The sequence below is a fragment of the Panthera uncia genome, chromosome B4 (assembly GCF_023721935.1).
Source record: "Panthera uncia isolate 11264 chromosome B4, Puncia_PCG_1.0, whole genome shotgun sequence".
Taxonomy (NCBI): domain Eukaryota; kingdom Metazoa; phylum Chordata; class Mammalia; order Carnivora; family Felidae; genus Panthera; species Panthera uncia.
In genome coordinates this window covers 22,318,154-22,333,976 of record NC_064809.1, presented here as the reverse complement: position 1 = coordinate 22,333,976, position 15,823 = coordinate 22,318,154, and the positions used below count along the sequence as shown (strand labels likewise).

Genomic DNA, 15,823 nt, shown 5'->3' with positions numbered 1-15,823 from the left:
TAATAGAAATTATTAATGTCATTTACATTTTGTATTTTTAAATATAAGTAGGGTATAATCACCTTTCGGACATAGTGGACCAGAAAACATTAATGAGAAAAGTGTTTCTTCTCTTTTATTGTACAAATCTTTCCATGAAAGCAATGACTTGATTCAGTAAAACTTAGTTAAGCCCTCAAATCTCTAGCTAAGAAAAAGTAGATGGTTTTCTTTCAATGCCAGCTCCTGTAAATGTTGAGTTGGCTACAGAGAGACCTAGACTGATTACGGACTTGATTGAAATTAAGTAATTGCATTTTAAGTGAGTGATACTGAAAAGAAACTCTTTTCTATTCAAAGTCTTTATAAGCAGACTATCTACTTGTATTCAGTAAAGCTTGACAAAAGAATAAATAGTTCAATTATTTTTGAAGCAGCAGGGAACACCATATTTGGATTCAGACCTGAGTTCAAATCCCTACTCTGCCTCTTTATAAGGTACTTAGTCTGTTTCCTCTCGGGTACAACGACAATATTAGGATCATAATGCCCATCCCGAAGGCTTGTTATGAGAATCAAACTAAATAATAAATTTATTTATTCATTGAATAACTATTTATTGAATACCAGTTCTGCACTAGGCATTGTTGTAGGTACTGTGGATATCAGAGAACATGATAAAAATCCCTGCTCTTCATTTTAGTGGGAGGGACAAACAGCCAAAAGGCAAGCAAATAAAAATGTAATTTTAAGTAGTGAGTGATAAGTTCTGTGAAGAAAAATAAAGCCTGACATCCACGGGAAGTTTCCCCCGGCTTTTTATTATAATTTTCAACACACAGCAAAAACCTTGTCCATCTTGGTTCAGCAACTAACCTGTTGCTATATTTGCTTCATTTACCTCCTATCCACATGTGTATCTGGGGGGTGTGGGTATCTTGGTTTATTTTTTCTCCCAACCCATTTGAAAATTAAGTTGCAGATATAATTATAGAGATATAATTATATAATCCTAACAATTAGTCCCTAACTACTTTAACAGATATCTCTTAAGAATTAGGACATTCTTCTTTATAGTAGGGATTGAACTAACATTAGTTCTTTTTTTCCTCCAAAGCCTCATGGAGAAAGCAGTCATCAGAAATGACAAAAGGGTTTATAATATTTTCATGTCATCTGAACATAGAAGGCTGTATAAAGTTTATTTGGGAAGATATATGATATACAGGATATTTATAATTTTTTAAATTGGATAGTAGGTACTTTGTAAGTGTGTTTTTATTACCTTTCATGTTTTTAATTCTTAAAGACATAAAAATATGTCACTAGTTTTCATTTAAGCGCTATGAAGAGTGGAAATGTACATTGAGGAATTACTCCATTTAGCCTTTGGAAACTCTTTAAGAATGTAAAAATATAGAATAATTATCTCTATTATAGAAGAAAAAGTTACTAGTTTGTTTAAGTAGAAGTGTTTACTTAATTGCAACTAGATTATCAAGTGGCAGAGCAAGGATTTGGATCCATATCTACTGGCTTCTAAAAACAAGCAATTTCCACTATACCCTGTTGCATTGTAAGTGATTGACTTAGCCATTCACGACTTCAGAGGAATTCCTTCAGAGTAAATAGTTAAATATGTAAAGGAATCTACTGAGATATATTCCTTTATTAAGAATTTTTTGAGCCACCTTTGTGATGCACCATGATGAAAATTTAGTTTTATATGGCAAGAAATGTAAACTTTTAATATATGACACTCATCTTTTGCCTAGCATTGCAATTTAACATATATTACTATATTACTCCATGCATATATATGTGCTTCATTTTCTCAGTCAAGTTCTTTAAGAGTCAGGGCTGTGTCTTCTACTTCAGTGGTTCCCAAGCATGAGTGTGCATCACAATCATCTCAAGAGTTTCTGATTCAGTAGGTCTCGAATGGAGTCCCCAAATTTGCATTTGTAACACATTCCCTGGTTATATCAATGCTGCTGGTCTGGGGACCACACTTTGAGAACCGCTGTCTACCTCTTGGCCTTACCTCTCACCACAGTCCTTGCCTTGGTGCTTATCACTTAGCTTAAATGCCCTCTCATCTGGGAATCTTCCCTTGATTTCTAGTTTATTGAAACTGTAAGTTGTTCTCAAATGTTAGTATGTACAAGAATCGCCTGGAAAACTCGTTGACAAAGCAGATTTCTGATTGGACCCTGAAACATGGATTTTTAGCAAGCACTTTCAGTGTTAATGCAGGATATCCATCGATAGATTGTGAAATATTGACTTACGGAGTTGATCATGCGCTTGTCATTGCTATGATTGTGTATTTTATTTATTATTGTTTTCTATACTACAGTATCATTTTGTGTGTATGTCTGTCTCCCACCAGAGCCCCTGAAGGGAAAGGACTGAGTCTTAGTCATCATTATAACTTAATGCTTAGCACAATGCAGTGTTAAAGAGCAGTAGAGTGTGTACTGCCTGTGAAATCTAGCTATGTGACCTGGGAGGATTTAATCTATCCTAGCCTCAGTTTCCTCTTTTATGCAGTAGTGGTAGCAACACTTAAGTGCTGTGGAAATTAGTTCTCAGGGCATGTATAGTCCTTAGTGTAGCAATTTACATACAGAATGTCCCCACTAAATGGAAACCATTACTATTGTGATGGTGGTTGTGTTCTAGAAGAAGCAAAATACATGTTTGACTTAATGAAAACTCCTAAATTATGATTTTAGCATCCATATTCAGGATATGTGTTTCACGCTTCATTAAAAATCTTTGCTTCGTTGCCTAAAATACCATTTTCTCTTTTGGCATTTTAATAAAATATTGTGAGATAAAATCATGCCTTGGGCTTTTTTTCTCCTGCAGGAAAACCAAGAAACCGCTTGGAACCAATGGACACCATATTTGTTAAACAGGTTAAAGAAGGGGGACCTGCTTTTGAAGCTGGATTATGCACAGGTGCTAATATTTTTCTTTAAATAATAGCTTGTAATTTCTTTTTTACTTCATTTCTTCCTTCTTCCATATTTCATTTTCCACATTTTTATCTCCTGTATGTTTTTTCCTATGTCTCTGCATCAGTTATTACTATTTTTGAAACCTACTTAGCTGTGTGTTTCTTGATACCCAAACTGATGGGTTTGGACAGAAATAATATAAATTATAAATTAGGAGCACTTTTGGTTACCACTTAGAGAATGGACTCTTGGGGGCCCTTTTAAAAGCACCTGTTTTGCATACATTTAATTTTGATGAGGATTACAAAAAAGCCAAATGATAAAGATGTTTATTGGCATAATTGAAATAATCTTGGAGATCCAAGATTTGGAAGTACCTTATCTGCCAGAAGTGAATTAACTAATTTGCACTGCAAAGAATAACCTAAGTCTGCAGTGGAAGGCAGGACTTGCCACGTAGGTATCCGTGGATGCGGTCTGGTAACTGTTCTAAAATACTCTTGTGATCTGTGATTTCAGCAAGTCTTTTTTTTTTTAATTTTTTTTAATGTTTATTTATTTTTGAGAGAGAGAGACAGTGCTTGAGCAGGGGAGGGGCAGAGAGACAGGGAGACATAGAATATGAAGCAGGCTCTGGACTCTGAGCTGTCAGCACAGAGCGTGACATGGGGCTTGAACCCACGAACCATGAGATCATGACCTGAGCTGAAGCCAGACACTCAACCAACTGAGCCACCCAGGTGCCCCTCTGTGATTTTAGTAAAAACTAAGAGATTTAGTTTAGGTTAATGCACACACTAAAATAGTTACTCTTTTTGTTTTCAATATGAGATAATTTAAATGAAAATTAGTAAAGAACTATGTTTTACTGCCTTTTGAATAAAGTGTAGTCTTTTCAGCTATAAATAGTACAATCAGTGGATGTTGCCACTAAGATTTATTAGGATGTACTATTTATTGATTATCTCTTCTGTCATAGTTAAAGTAAGCCTAATCCTAATCTCATTAATGTGTATAACATGTATATCAGTGTACATGTGGGATTCCATTATCCGGAATGTATCTCCTATCTTATCCTAAGCCTCGCAAAAGCAGGAAGATATGGAGATGCTGTGAGAAGCACACAGAAAGTACTTTTTTTTTTTCTATTTTCCATATCTTTTCTCTCTCAGTCTTTTCCTTTCTGCTCCCCTGAATTCTTACTAGTAATCCAAATGTCCTTTTCTTTATTAAAATGAAGAAGAAGTTAATATACAGAAAGCCAAAACCATGTGCACACCCATATTCAAGTTCCGTAATATAGCACTAATAAAAAAAAACTAAACGTGTTGGGAGGATACTACAAGGAAATGAGACTGAAAGTAGAGGATAGCAAGGTAATAAAAACAATCAACTGTCTAAGCGCACTGAAGGATGCTTCTCTATCAGAGATGACAGGGTAAACAGAGAAAAAGCTAGGAGTTCTGCAACTCAGAAAACAAGTGATAGGGTTATAAATAGTATAGCTGGAGCCACTTGGTGACTATACCTTTTGGCATTTCTAAGCTCATCATTGCCTGGGGCTCTTAAGACCTAGCTCTATTTCATCAGAAGTTGTATGTATTAAAATTTAGATTCATTTTTGTGAAAGATACTTTAAAAGATAATGAACAAGAATATGTTAAAATTAAGTACATTAAGAAATATTTCGAAAGTTGGAGCGCCTGGGTGGCTCAGACGGTTAAGTATCCGACTTCGGCTCAGGTCATGATCTCATGGTTCGTGAGTTCAAGCCCCGTGTCGGGCTGTGTGCTGACAGCTCAGAACCTGGAGCCTGCTTCAAATACTGTGTCTCCCTCTTTCTCTGCCCCTCTCCCGATCACTCTCTGTCTCTCAAAAGTGAGTAAACATTAAAAAAAATATTTCAAAAGTATTCAGAAATGACTTTTTAAGGAATTCCCCATGTGTTTTTTTGTTTTTTTTTTATTCCTCTTTGTAGGTGATCGAATTATAAAAGTCAATGGAGAAAGTGTTATTGGAAAGACCTATTCCCAAGTAATTGCTTTAATTCAGAACAGGTAAGAGTCCTGAAATATGATTAATTTTGGCCAAAGATGGGTGTTTATAAATCAGTGGAGGAAGTACACTTAATACATTAATGTCTGTACCCTACAGTGGGATGTGGAGAAGCAGGACTTTTCCTTAAAGTGGATAACACATTTGAGAATTGCCAAGGTTGAACTACCTGATGGTAGCTTAACTTGGTGGCTTTGCTTTAGCAAATCTATCAGATTTGTGATTAAAGTCCTTTAGAATCTGAAAGGAACAGAGTTTAGATTTAAATGAAATGACAATTAAATTTATAATTTGTTTATAACAAAAATGTACATGAAAGCCAATGTAATTTATTTTAAAACCTCTTCCTTAGATATCTTTATATACCTTATTGAATCACATTCTTGGCTCCAGTTTATTCATTTGTTGTAATAAAGACAGCAAGAAATTCTCTTTGAATCCATCTCTCACCTACGTTCTACAGAATGAGAGACTTTTGAATTCTAAAGGCAAATAAATATGTGTAGAGAGACTGTGAGATCTCAAAGATAACTTAGTCCTACCCTTCCTGTCTACCACACACCGAGAAAATTTTTCTTAATTATAAATAAATAAATAAATGGAAAGCCAAAGTGGTTACCAAATTGAATTCCTGTCAGATGCTACTGGCCGTGACTGGGGTCCCCTTGTCCAGATCATCCCTATTATAATTAAATTGAAGTTCACTATTTTCTGAAGACTTTTATCAAAGTCCTCCAACCATGTCTAAAGCATTTTTTGATATAATCTAAGTTATTTACACTAATGCCCTAATACATTGTCATTTTTGCAGTTAGATGATGTGATTGGGATTTATTGCTCTCCAAGTATTCTTCTTACTGTTTTACTATTTAATGAAATTCTTAGAGAAAGCAAATCTTAAATCTTGCGTCTGATGTTAGATTCTAGGTGTTCCTGACAGTGATCCCTATTTGATCTCAAGTTTCGGAGAGAACAGGGGACTGGTGAACAATTTAAAGCCACTTCAGAGGCAGTGGGGAGGTCACCCAAATTTTTATTCCCTTGAAATAATTTAGATCATTATACGTACACCAATGTATCTTATCAATTTGTAATTTAAGAATTTTTCGTGTATTTGCTAACATCTCTTCTTTAAAAATAGTATTTTTCCAAGTAACCACGACTTAATCTCTGTTACTCAAAATCCACATTAAGTTTTTTTTTGGTTTTTTGTTCCTGGTGCAGTTCGTCTCTCAGAATAATAACACTTTGGAATGACAGTCTTGATTTTTCAGCCGATAAAGCAATTTGAAAAATAGAGGAAAACTGTTTTTTGATTATCTTATTTTCTTTTAAAAAATTGTGTTCCTTTTGTCTGCAGTTGGTAGCAAATGGATAATGCAGCACAAAGCCATTGAGATTCTGCAGTGTATTAATGTAAAAATGTATCCTTGCAGAAGAATTTATCTAAGCATCAGTATGTATTTTCTACCAGCTCTAAATACTGAAATACAAGTACCTACATATTTTATCAATAAAATTTATTTGAACCTGTGGTTCTTACAGTTGACTATTCTCAGCATTTATGAACCTCATAATAAGTTCAAATCGAACAAAAAGTGACACCAGTAAACTATTAGGTTTCGTTTTCTTTTTTTTGTTGTTGATTGTTTCTTCATCTCTTGACTGTATTGGGGGAAGAAAAAAATCTGTCTGATATTGTTAGGTTAGACACTGAATCACTTGATGGAGATAGCCCACCATCCTTGCCTTTTCTAAATGTAATTCCAGGTCACAGGACTCAGTATAATTCACCCCTTTGTGCTTTTTTGAACCTAGAGAAACTTCTCTATCATTTTTAACAGGGCAGTTATAGTACCAAAATAAAGTGAGACTTTGAGCCGTTTCTCTAAAGCCTCTAAAATTAAGTCAGAGAAGAAAGCAAATAGTTGAGACACTATATAGTTTTTAGAAATGAGTCATTTTGATAGTTATGATGGTGAACTCTGATTTCCTTCACTTCTGAGGCCAAAAGGGAATATTTCAAAATTGAGATGTTTAATATTACTTAAAATGTTAAATTTGAGGGTTCTTTGGTTATTTTCATGTGACTATATTTTTAACTTGATAAATAGTGAAAATATGTGGTAAAAATTATAATTCTTTCTGTGACTTGAATTAAAATGATAAATAAATATATGCTGAAGAGCTTTGTTCCAGGAGTATTTAACATAAGTAATAAACTTCATGTTCCTAAATTAGAAACACATTATAAAGAAGATTTACCTGGTTATAAATAGCTCTAACATATGGCAGGATGCCTTCTTTCGTTCATAGTTAGCTTGTATATATAAAAGTGACTTCTTTTTTTAATGATTTGGGTTTGAAAAGTAAAGATTAAAAAAAAAAACCCAAAAATTAAACTCGTAAGCAAATTTAACAGATACCTCTGAGCTATTTTTTATGTCTTTTGTATACACTTGCCCCTCCCCTAAAATAATTTTTATATATATTCAATTTCAGTGATACAACATTGGAACTTAGTGTTATGCCAAAAGATGAAGACATTCTCCAAGTGGTAAGTTTTATTTATTTAAATCTGAATTGTTCAACAGTCTCAAACACTAGTAAAAATCCTTTAAAGATGGTGGAGGTGGACAGAATGAAAGATTCTGGGGAAATTGAGCAGAGTCTGGGATTCTCTATATTTTACCAAAAAACAAATAAACAAACAAAAAAATTTTTCAACAAAAAAAAATCATCAATTTTTACAATCAAGTGACATAAGAATGTTCTATTCATTTTGACAGTGAATTTCTGTTGTTGCCATTTGGAAGGAAATTCCTAAAGAGTTTGCCCTGGTGTTACAGCCTAGGTAGTCCTTTGACCAGAAGTCATAGTTCAGGGCATAGTATATATCCCCAGGAATTAGAATCGTTTTTTTTTTTTTTCTTATGAGAACAGAGATTTTGTGAAAGCCATTTCTTAATTTTTCAATATGTATGACTGTTTGTAAATTAACCTACCAAGCAATGTTGGTAACAGTTCAATCTATTCCATTAGAAGAAAGGTTCGCAATGAATGAAGTCTACCCTGTGAAGGAAAAATGTCAGGGTCTTCAAGAAGAAATTATACTATATTGAAGTCTTTAGTATTTAGCCTAAATTTTTCCTCATTTTCAGAAAGAAAATAAGTTGAATAGAATCCTTAACTATTTTATTGGGCTTAAATATTGCTGAAAGTAAAAAGAAGTAAAACATACATAAATTTATAAACATATATAAATTTCATTCAAGAAAATACTAGTTTTCCTCAATTGACTTTGTAGTTTAGTAGAATAAAATAGCATCAGTAAAAGCTTTGAAGTAACACCCTCTAAGCTTCAGTGACCACTGAAGTTTGTGTTTTTCCTTTTAGCAAATAATTGTGTGTGTGTGTGTGTGTGTGTTTTTTTATTCAAGTACAACAGGGAGCTCATGGAATCTTTGTGATGGGAATGGAAAGGGTAAAGTCATGTTTTTCATTTGTAAGGCATTAGTTTGAATTTAGTTTAAAATAAGTCCTAAGATCTTCTGTAAACAATTTTTTTTCTTTAAGAGAGAGAGAGTGAGTGAGAGAGCACGAGAGAGGGGCAGAGGGAGAAGGAGAGAGAGAATCTTACACAGGCTCCCCACTCAGCACAGAGCCTGACACGGGGCTCAACCTCACAACCACAAGATCATGACCTAAGCTGAAATCAAGAGTTGGACCCTTAACCGACTGAGTCACCCTGGTGTCCCAAAATGTTTGTGTTTTTTTTTTTTTAACAGAAATGTGATTAAAGCTGGTCCTAGTGATTCAATTTATCCACTGACATGTAAAGTATAATTGACTAAAATCCATGGAGACCCATCTTATGTTTTCCAGGCATAGGCATGCGGATTGTATTTAGGAATGGCTTTTTAGCGATAACAGATCACCCTCCTCACGTACATAATTCTTCTGGCGTTGGGAAGTCTCAACGAGGAAAGTGCACCTGTCCAGGGTAGCTGTCCTAGGCAAGTAGAACTAGCTTGGAGTACCCACCCTGGTACTTGAGCAGAGTAGGAGAGCCGCAGACGTAACCACTGAAGGCAATGGGAGTCACCGGATTAGAAATAAATGAGGGACTCCAGGCTGATGTTCCTCCTACACAAGATGATGGCACAGATGTGGAGGAGGCCTTCCCTTGAATCCTCCTTGGCAATTTGATGACTCAAAGATAGAAGGCATTTCCAAAACAGAACTGTTTTCTCATCTTCAGTGGACTCTTTCCTTGCCAAGGTGAAGGCACTGGGGTGGATGCTGTTTAGAACAGGTCTCGTTTCACAGAATGCCTGGAGTTGTACTGAATTCCTAGGGCAGGAATCAAGCACAGAATTACCGTCGCAGCCTGCTGTGTGGTTGATGAAGAGTATCAATGTGGAAGCGGCAGCGGTGGAGGGAATAATTTTCTAATTTCACGATCAGTGGAAAATTAGGTTAATTAGCCTGTCGTGTTATATTTTATTTAGGATATGTGTATTTAAAACAAAGGCAAAATACAAAGTATTACAAACACAGGGAAAAATTGGTGCACTTGAGTGGCGTGAGCACACGGATCTACAAAGCTCATTAGTAAAAGGTCGTGGCAAGGGGCGCCTGGGTGGCTCAGTCGAGTCGGTTAAGCGTCCGACTTCGGCTCAGGTCGTGATCTCGCGGTCCGTGAGTTCGAGCCCCGCGTCGGGCTCTGTGCCGACAGCTCAGAGCCTGGAGCCTGTTTCCGATTCTGTGTCTCCCTCTCTCTGACCCTCCCCCGTTCATGCTCTGTCTCTCTCTGTCTCAAAAATCAATAAACGTTAAAAAAAAAAAAAAAAAATTTAAAGGGCGTGGTAAAATTGTAACAAAATTCATTTTTAAAACGTTATTTGAATGATTTTAATCTTAAGAGATTAAAAGCATATGCCCTGAATGATAAAAGAAAACCACACTTTTAAACTCAGCCTTCATTCCCATTTGAACGTACTGTAATTCATGAGAAAATCAAAGGAGTGTATATAATTAATGCCTACTATGCATTGTTCCCTAAAGGATTTTAGAAGGTGGCACCTTCTTTTTCTGCATAAATGTTTTTAGCTGGGATATCTATGAGTGTCATTTTTTAAAGCTATTGCAAAACACAAAGAGAATCTGGGATTTAAAAAAAAAAAAACATACGTAGAAATTGTTATAACAGATTCTAGAGTTAAAATGTTCTGTAAAGGCCTTAAGTATTTATCTTGGTCTTAAGTCTGGTACCCAAAGTATATGCTTTAAAGACGTATTTGTCCCTGTTGAGGTTGAATATTCATTGTAAAGAAAAAGTAAACATGAACATTTTTACGACCACTGTAAAAATTACTCACCCAAGTGAAAGCTTCTCGTAGTTTGTATGTGTTTGCCTGGGTGACAGCAGGGCTGTGTGTCCATGGAATTTTCTTTTCTAAAGTGATATATGGACCAAATTGTTCTAGAGGCGCTCGGCTCATCTTGGCATAGAAGATTTAATTTGGTTTAAAATTCGACTCATGGAAGGATAGGTATGTAGTAATAAATTTCATAATTGCAGATGACCAGTCATATAATATTGAAAAACATGAAGTAAAACGAAGAACAATTCATTGTGTTCCTACTAGTGCCATTAGTAGTGCTCCTGTACCCACAGCCTCCTTTTCTAAACCAACATCTATTTTCTAGATGAGCAATATGAATAGTATTACATTCATTTTAGTCATTTTGACATATTTTATAATGGTAGTTTAGACTGTGATATCTTAGCTTCATATTTTTAAGGTATTATCACAAAATAAAAAACTCTTTCTGTTCCATTTTCAAAAAAACAAAACCAAAACCAGAAGGGTTGTTTCGTTACCCTCCCAAATGTCGGCCATGCATGAAGTCATCAAGTCACCTAAAAAGGGATTGCTGCCTGAAGAGAACCCTTTCTTGAACGGGCTCGAGATAGGAGATCTCGACCTGACCATTCTTGTCAGTGGATGCATCGTGAGATTTTGTTAGGCGTTTGGCTTACTGGATTCCAAATCAAATTTTAGGTTGATTAGTCCTTATAGCTGTGGAGATTTGTGGGCATGTCTAGTGTTTGACCAGGGCACTCTGAGCCTGCTTTTGCTGTTGTGCGTTAATAAACACAGCAAGGTTAAACAGCTTTTCTAGTAGACAGGGGAGGAAGCAACAGTGTTAGGACTTGAACCCAGGTAGGTCTGAGACCAAAGCCTATTCTTTAAACTGAACCGCAGCCCTTTACTGCCAACAGGTGCAGATGAGGAGTTAAGTGGCTTAGCATAGTCACATGGTCACTGTCAGTTTTAAATATTTATAATTCTAACATGCTTGTAAAGCCACAAATAATTTAGAAAGATATAAAGTTCTCACACCACCCCCTTCTTCCACACCCCACCTTGCCATGTTTGGCGTGTATTTTATTATACAGACAGACATGTAATTATTTTTTATTTTATCATAGGTAATATTATAAATTAATAGATCAGCCTGTTAAAGGTGAAATGGTAGGCAGGAATTTCAGTCTTACCGACTTAGTTATTCTGCAGGGGTTTTTTTGTGGGTTTTTGTTTGTTTGTTTGTTTTTATCATCTATTAGGCAATAAATTTGGAATAGTAATAGTATTGTAATGGTAATAGGTATGGTAATTGCGGTTTTGGTTCAACTCTACTGAAACCGAACTGGGAGATTATTTTAGGATGAGTTACTATTAGATACTATACATAGAATCGAGATCCAGACTGTTAAAATTAAATTTTATTTAATATGCTCTCTGCAGTTCTGATTCCAGATGACGAATTCTGTGGGTCACCTTTCTTTCCTTACCTTCCTCACCCCCCATCCCCTCTCTTTTTAAAGAACCTTTTGGATCTGTAGGCAGGGCTGTTGCTACTCTGTTTTCATTTGGAATGGCTTTATTTTTAAAATATGAGCTTTTAAACTACTAAACTACTATAAGGTATAAAAATTAACTACTAAGTAAAGGAAATCCAAGGAAGAATATTGAGTGGTATATAAAAGGGCTAAATGTAAAAAATGGGCTAGACTTTTTTTGTCATAGCCTGTTGAGTTCAATGGAGGAAAATTTAAGTGTTTTCTAATTCCATCAAAACATCTGCATATGTTGTGAGGTATCCATTTGGGCTTAAATCAAATGTAAAAATAAACATTACTAAGAGCCAAATAATGCAGTTCTTATGACATTGGTTTCAAAAATTGCTGGGCCATGTCATTTCAGACAAACTTAATACACATGATGTTGACATTATTATAAAAGAATATAAATTGGCATCGTTACATATGAATTACTTTGTTTACATGATATTTTGTGCTATTTAATTGGTGCCCGCTGACAATTCAGATTCCCAATATGTAGGAATGTATGTAGTTACAACACTCATGTCAGGTCATGATGTCTTAATGGAAGAGTTGGTACTTTTCAACCAAGCACTTGAGAAAAAGTATCCCACAGTCACAGCTGTGAGCAGGTTATAGAGTTTTTGGTTCTGTTCCCAGAAGGTAAAACCTTATCAGTGGGTTCCTGTTCACCTCGAGAGGTTGTATATTGTAATCCATCCCAGGTGATCCACCCAACGTTTGCTCCAGCCCTGATTAATACTTTCCTCCTTGAAAGAGTCTAAAGTGGTCCTTAGTAGGCAGCTTGTTTTCCAGAGGAATACTTAAAAGCATCATGGGAGAAGAGGATTCTTTAAAATGTGTATTGTCTATTCCTAATTTACTTCCCTAAACTTATTTTGGAGCTAATTTATGTTTGTAGCATAGCCCTGAGAGTAGCCGTAGAAGTGTGTTCCCCTAGCATAATTCCCAGGTATGTCCATGACCTACCTGGACACATACAAAGCCACAATGGTCGAGGGCACTGCTGATTTGCCTGTGGATGTTAATGGAATGGCATTGGACCCCAAATTTTATGAGAATGAGGAACTTTCAAGGAGACAGATAAACAAGCTGTTTAGTGTACATGAACTCTGAGACTGTGTAAGGAAATTCAGTAATGCTCTTGAGTGAATTCATATTTTACTCATCTCAATTATATCCGCTTCTATTAGTCTGTGTAGAATATGCTGTTTAGTTAGTCCACTGTTGACGTGTGGTCCGTGTGTATGTATGTGAGGACCCACTTTGCCATAACTTTACCCAGAAGTGGGGACCCATGAATGTAGGCTTTTTAGTATTGAGATTTGTTATTTGTGCTCTTAGATAGAGATAGTTGAAGTATGTCAAATATTTTTTTCAAGTTTTTAATAGTTCTTGTTATATACTTTTATTATTAAGATAATATTCCTTTCCAAAATTTGAATAAAGGAGGTATCCCTAAGTTATTAGTTCTAGAATAGTACTTCCCAGCAGAAATTCCAGTTGTATTAAAACCCCTTCAGGGGCGTCTGGGTGATTCAGTCAGTTAAGCATCTGACTTTAGCTCAGGTCATGATCTCGCAGCTCTTGTGGGTTCGAGCCCCGTGTCGGGCTCTGTGCTGACTGCTCAGAGCCTGGAGCCTGCTTCCAATTCTGTGTCTCCCTCTCTCGCTGTCCCTCCCCCACTTGTGCTCTGTCTCTGTCTCTGTCTCTCTCTCTCAAAAATAAACATTAGAAAAAAATTTTTTTAAACCTTCAAAAAATACGAGTGCTACAGCCGAATAAGCTTGTCATTTCCCCTTGAGTTTAATAATGTACATTAATGTAGTAGAGGTTTTGAGAAGGCAGGGAGCCTACCAATCAATCCTTCACTACATCATTGAGCATGGAGAATACTCTCCTCCCCCTCCCTTTCAGGTGATGCTTAATAAAATTGCACAAACACACTGTGGGAAATACTGTACCAGACTGTTCACTCATCCAGAGGCAATTTTCCTGCCATGGAAAAATATTGGTGTGAATATAATCAGCATCGAAAAGATAGTCTTGTTATGGGCATATACCCATGTATATTTTGATTGACTGTCTTCATGCCTTAAAAATATTATGGCATGCATGTTTTCTTTTATCTACTCACTCAGCTTTTTCACCGCATTCTTGTTTTCTGTAATATTCATTATAAGTTTTAAAGAATTACTCTGGAAGTAATATTTTTATGTCTATTCAGTAATTGTTTTCTTAACCTAGTAAAACAGGACAAAAGGTACAGTGTTGAAAGATCTCAATTTTTGAGCGAAACATATTTAATAAAACAGTCAGTTTTTCTTTCCAAGTCATAGTGTAAAGACAGCTCCCGTCCGCTGACAGCTTGTGGTCGTGCTCTGATTTACCGGGGAAGGAGGAGGTTGTACTATTTTAAATGCATAATAGAGCATTCGTTTCGTCATCTGGAAGCAGAGATGGAAGCAGCTCAGGGGAAATGAGAGACCTCAATGTTGCTCTTGCGGAAGGGAAGCTTTGTGGCAGAGTATCAGACAGCAGCGCAGATGGAAGACAAAAGCTGTCAGGAGTGCATGTCACCACATGTATTTTGCTCTCAGAAATGGTAGACGAATCAAATAAGAACCAGATAAAAGCCTGAGAAAAAGACGCTCAGAAGGATACCGAAGTTACTCTTTACGCTTCACTGCCCTTTACTTCTCTTGGTACCTTCCAGAGAAATCAGTATAGATGTATTTTTAGCTTGCTGTTTCCAGCATCAGTATGACAACATGATTCTGTCTTTATATCAGTAAGCAGCTTCTACTGTGTTTTCCCATTTTCTGCTAGCTACAGTTTACAAAGGATGTCACAGCTCTGGTAAGAAATGCACAGAAGCCATTTCCTTGCTTTTTAAGTTATGTTTTATAGAGATTTGTAATCAGCCCACCTATTAAAACTGTAAGTCTGCTTTAGCGAAATCCCTCCATAGTGTTAATCTTACTAATTTGCAGAATGTGTTTGTGATGTATGGTTTTCTTTATTTTCTTTTTTTTTGTTTGTTTTATGTTTGGTTTTCTTTTGAATCCTGTGCATAACTGGTATGAAAACATAACATTTACCTGTATGTGTATTTTTTTAAGTATCTCACCCTCTCTGTTTCCTTGGTACTTTGCTGTTATGTTCGTGGCTGCACTTGGGCTTTGCAAGCTGTCTGATGCAAAGGCAGGATGTGATGATAGACATGAATTTAAGCTTGTTTTGATTAGGGGAGGATGTGTAACATGATACCACACCTCACTGTCTCAGATGCTGACATAGTCCTCAGTTACATCCATTGGTTCTGTTTTATTGTGTCTCTGTCTTTAATTTCAGTTATTTTGAAGTTTTAAAATATATGGCTAGCTAATTTCACCAGTAATGGATAAAAAATAATTTGAGCTGCATGCCAGCCTATTAGTAATAGAGAAATGTCTCCTTATAGTAAGAGACCAAATAAATTTGTGCAATGTAATTTTGCATTTGCTTAAAATAAATAAAAATTATGTACAGAGAGATGAATTACTTTTTTCATATTTTGGGGTCTTTAATATACATGCTTACTTTAAACATGCCTATTTTCTCTGATTTTAAATACTAAAATGTTTAGCATGGCTTAGGACTTAATTTATCAAAATGGATTATTTTTAAGGACTCAGTAATCATGAATCTACAAGACACTGCTCAATATGTTACATTTAATTTATGCTAGCGGTGGTGCTTAAGATAAAAAGGCATTTGGCTAAGATTTTTAATATTTTCACCTTCACTCTGGCAAAAGATCAAAATGTTCTCTGGCAAAATGATCAGAATGTTGCTGGGATTTCAGGCAGCCATTTAACCTGTCAAATGCTGAAAGATCATCAAACTTGACTGGGGAAAATTTTAGAAG

The 15,823-nt window shown here is 35.7% G+C and overlaps 1 protein-coding gene across 1 annotated transcript in view; it reads left to right on the top strand.

Moving 5' to 3' along the window:
- ARHGAP21 (Rho GTPase activating protein 21) overlaps positions 1 to 15,823 on the top strand; it is a 137,419-nt gene that overhangs the window by 78,856 nt on the left and 42,740 nt on the right. Inside the window, 4 exon segments of the mRNA XM_049624712.1 lie at positions 2,854 to 2,946; positions 4,924 to 5,002; positions 7,503 to 7,557; positions 14,743 to 14,772. Of these exon segments, the coding sequence (XP_049480669.1) occupies positions 2,854 to 2,946; positions 4,924 to 5,002; positions 7,503 to 7,557; positions 14,743 to 14,772 (257 nt within the window).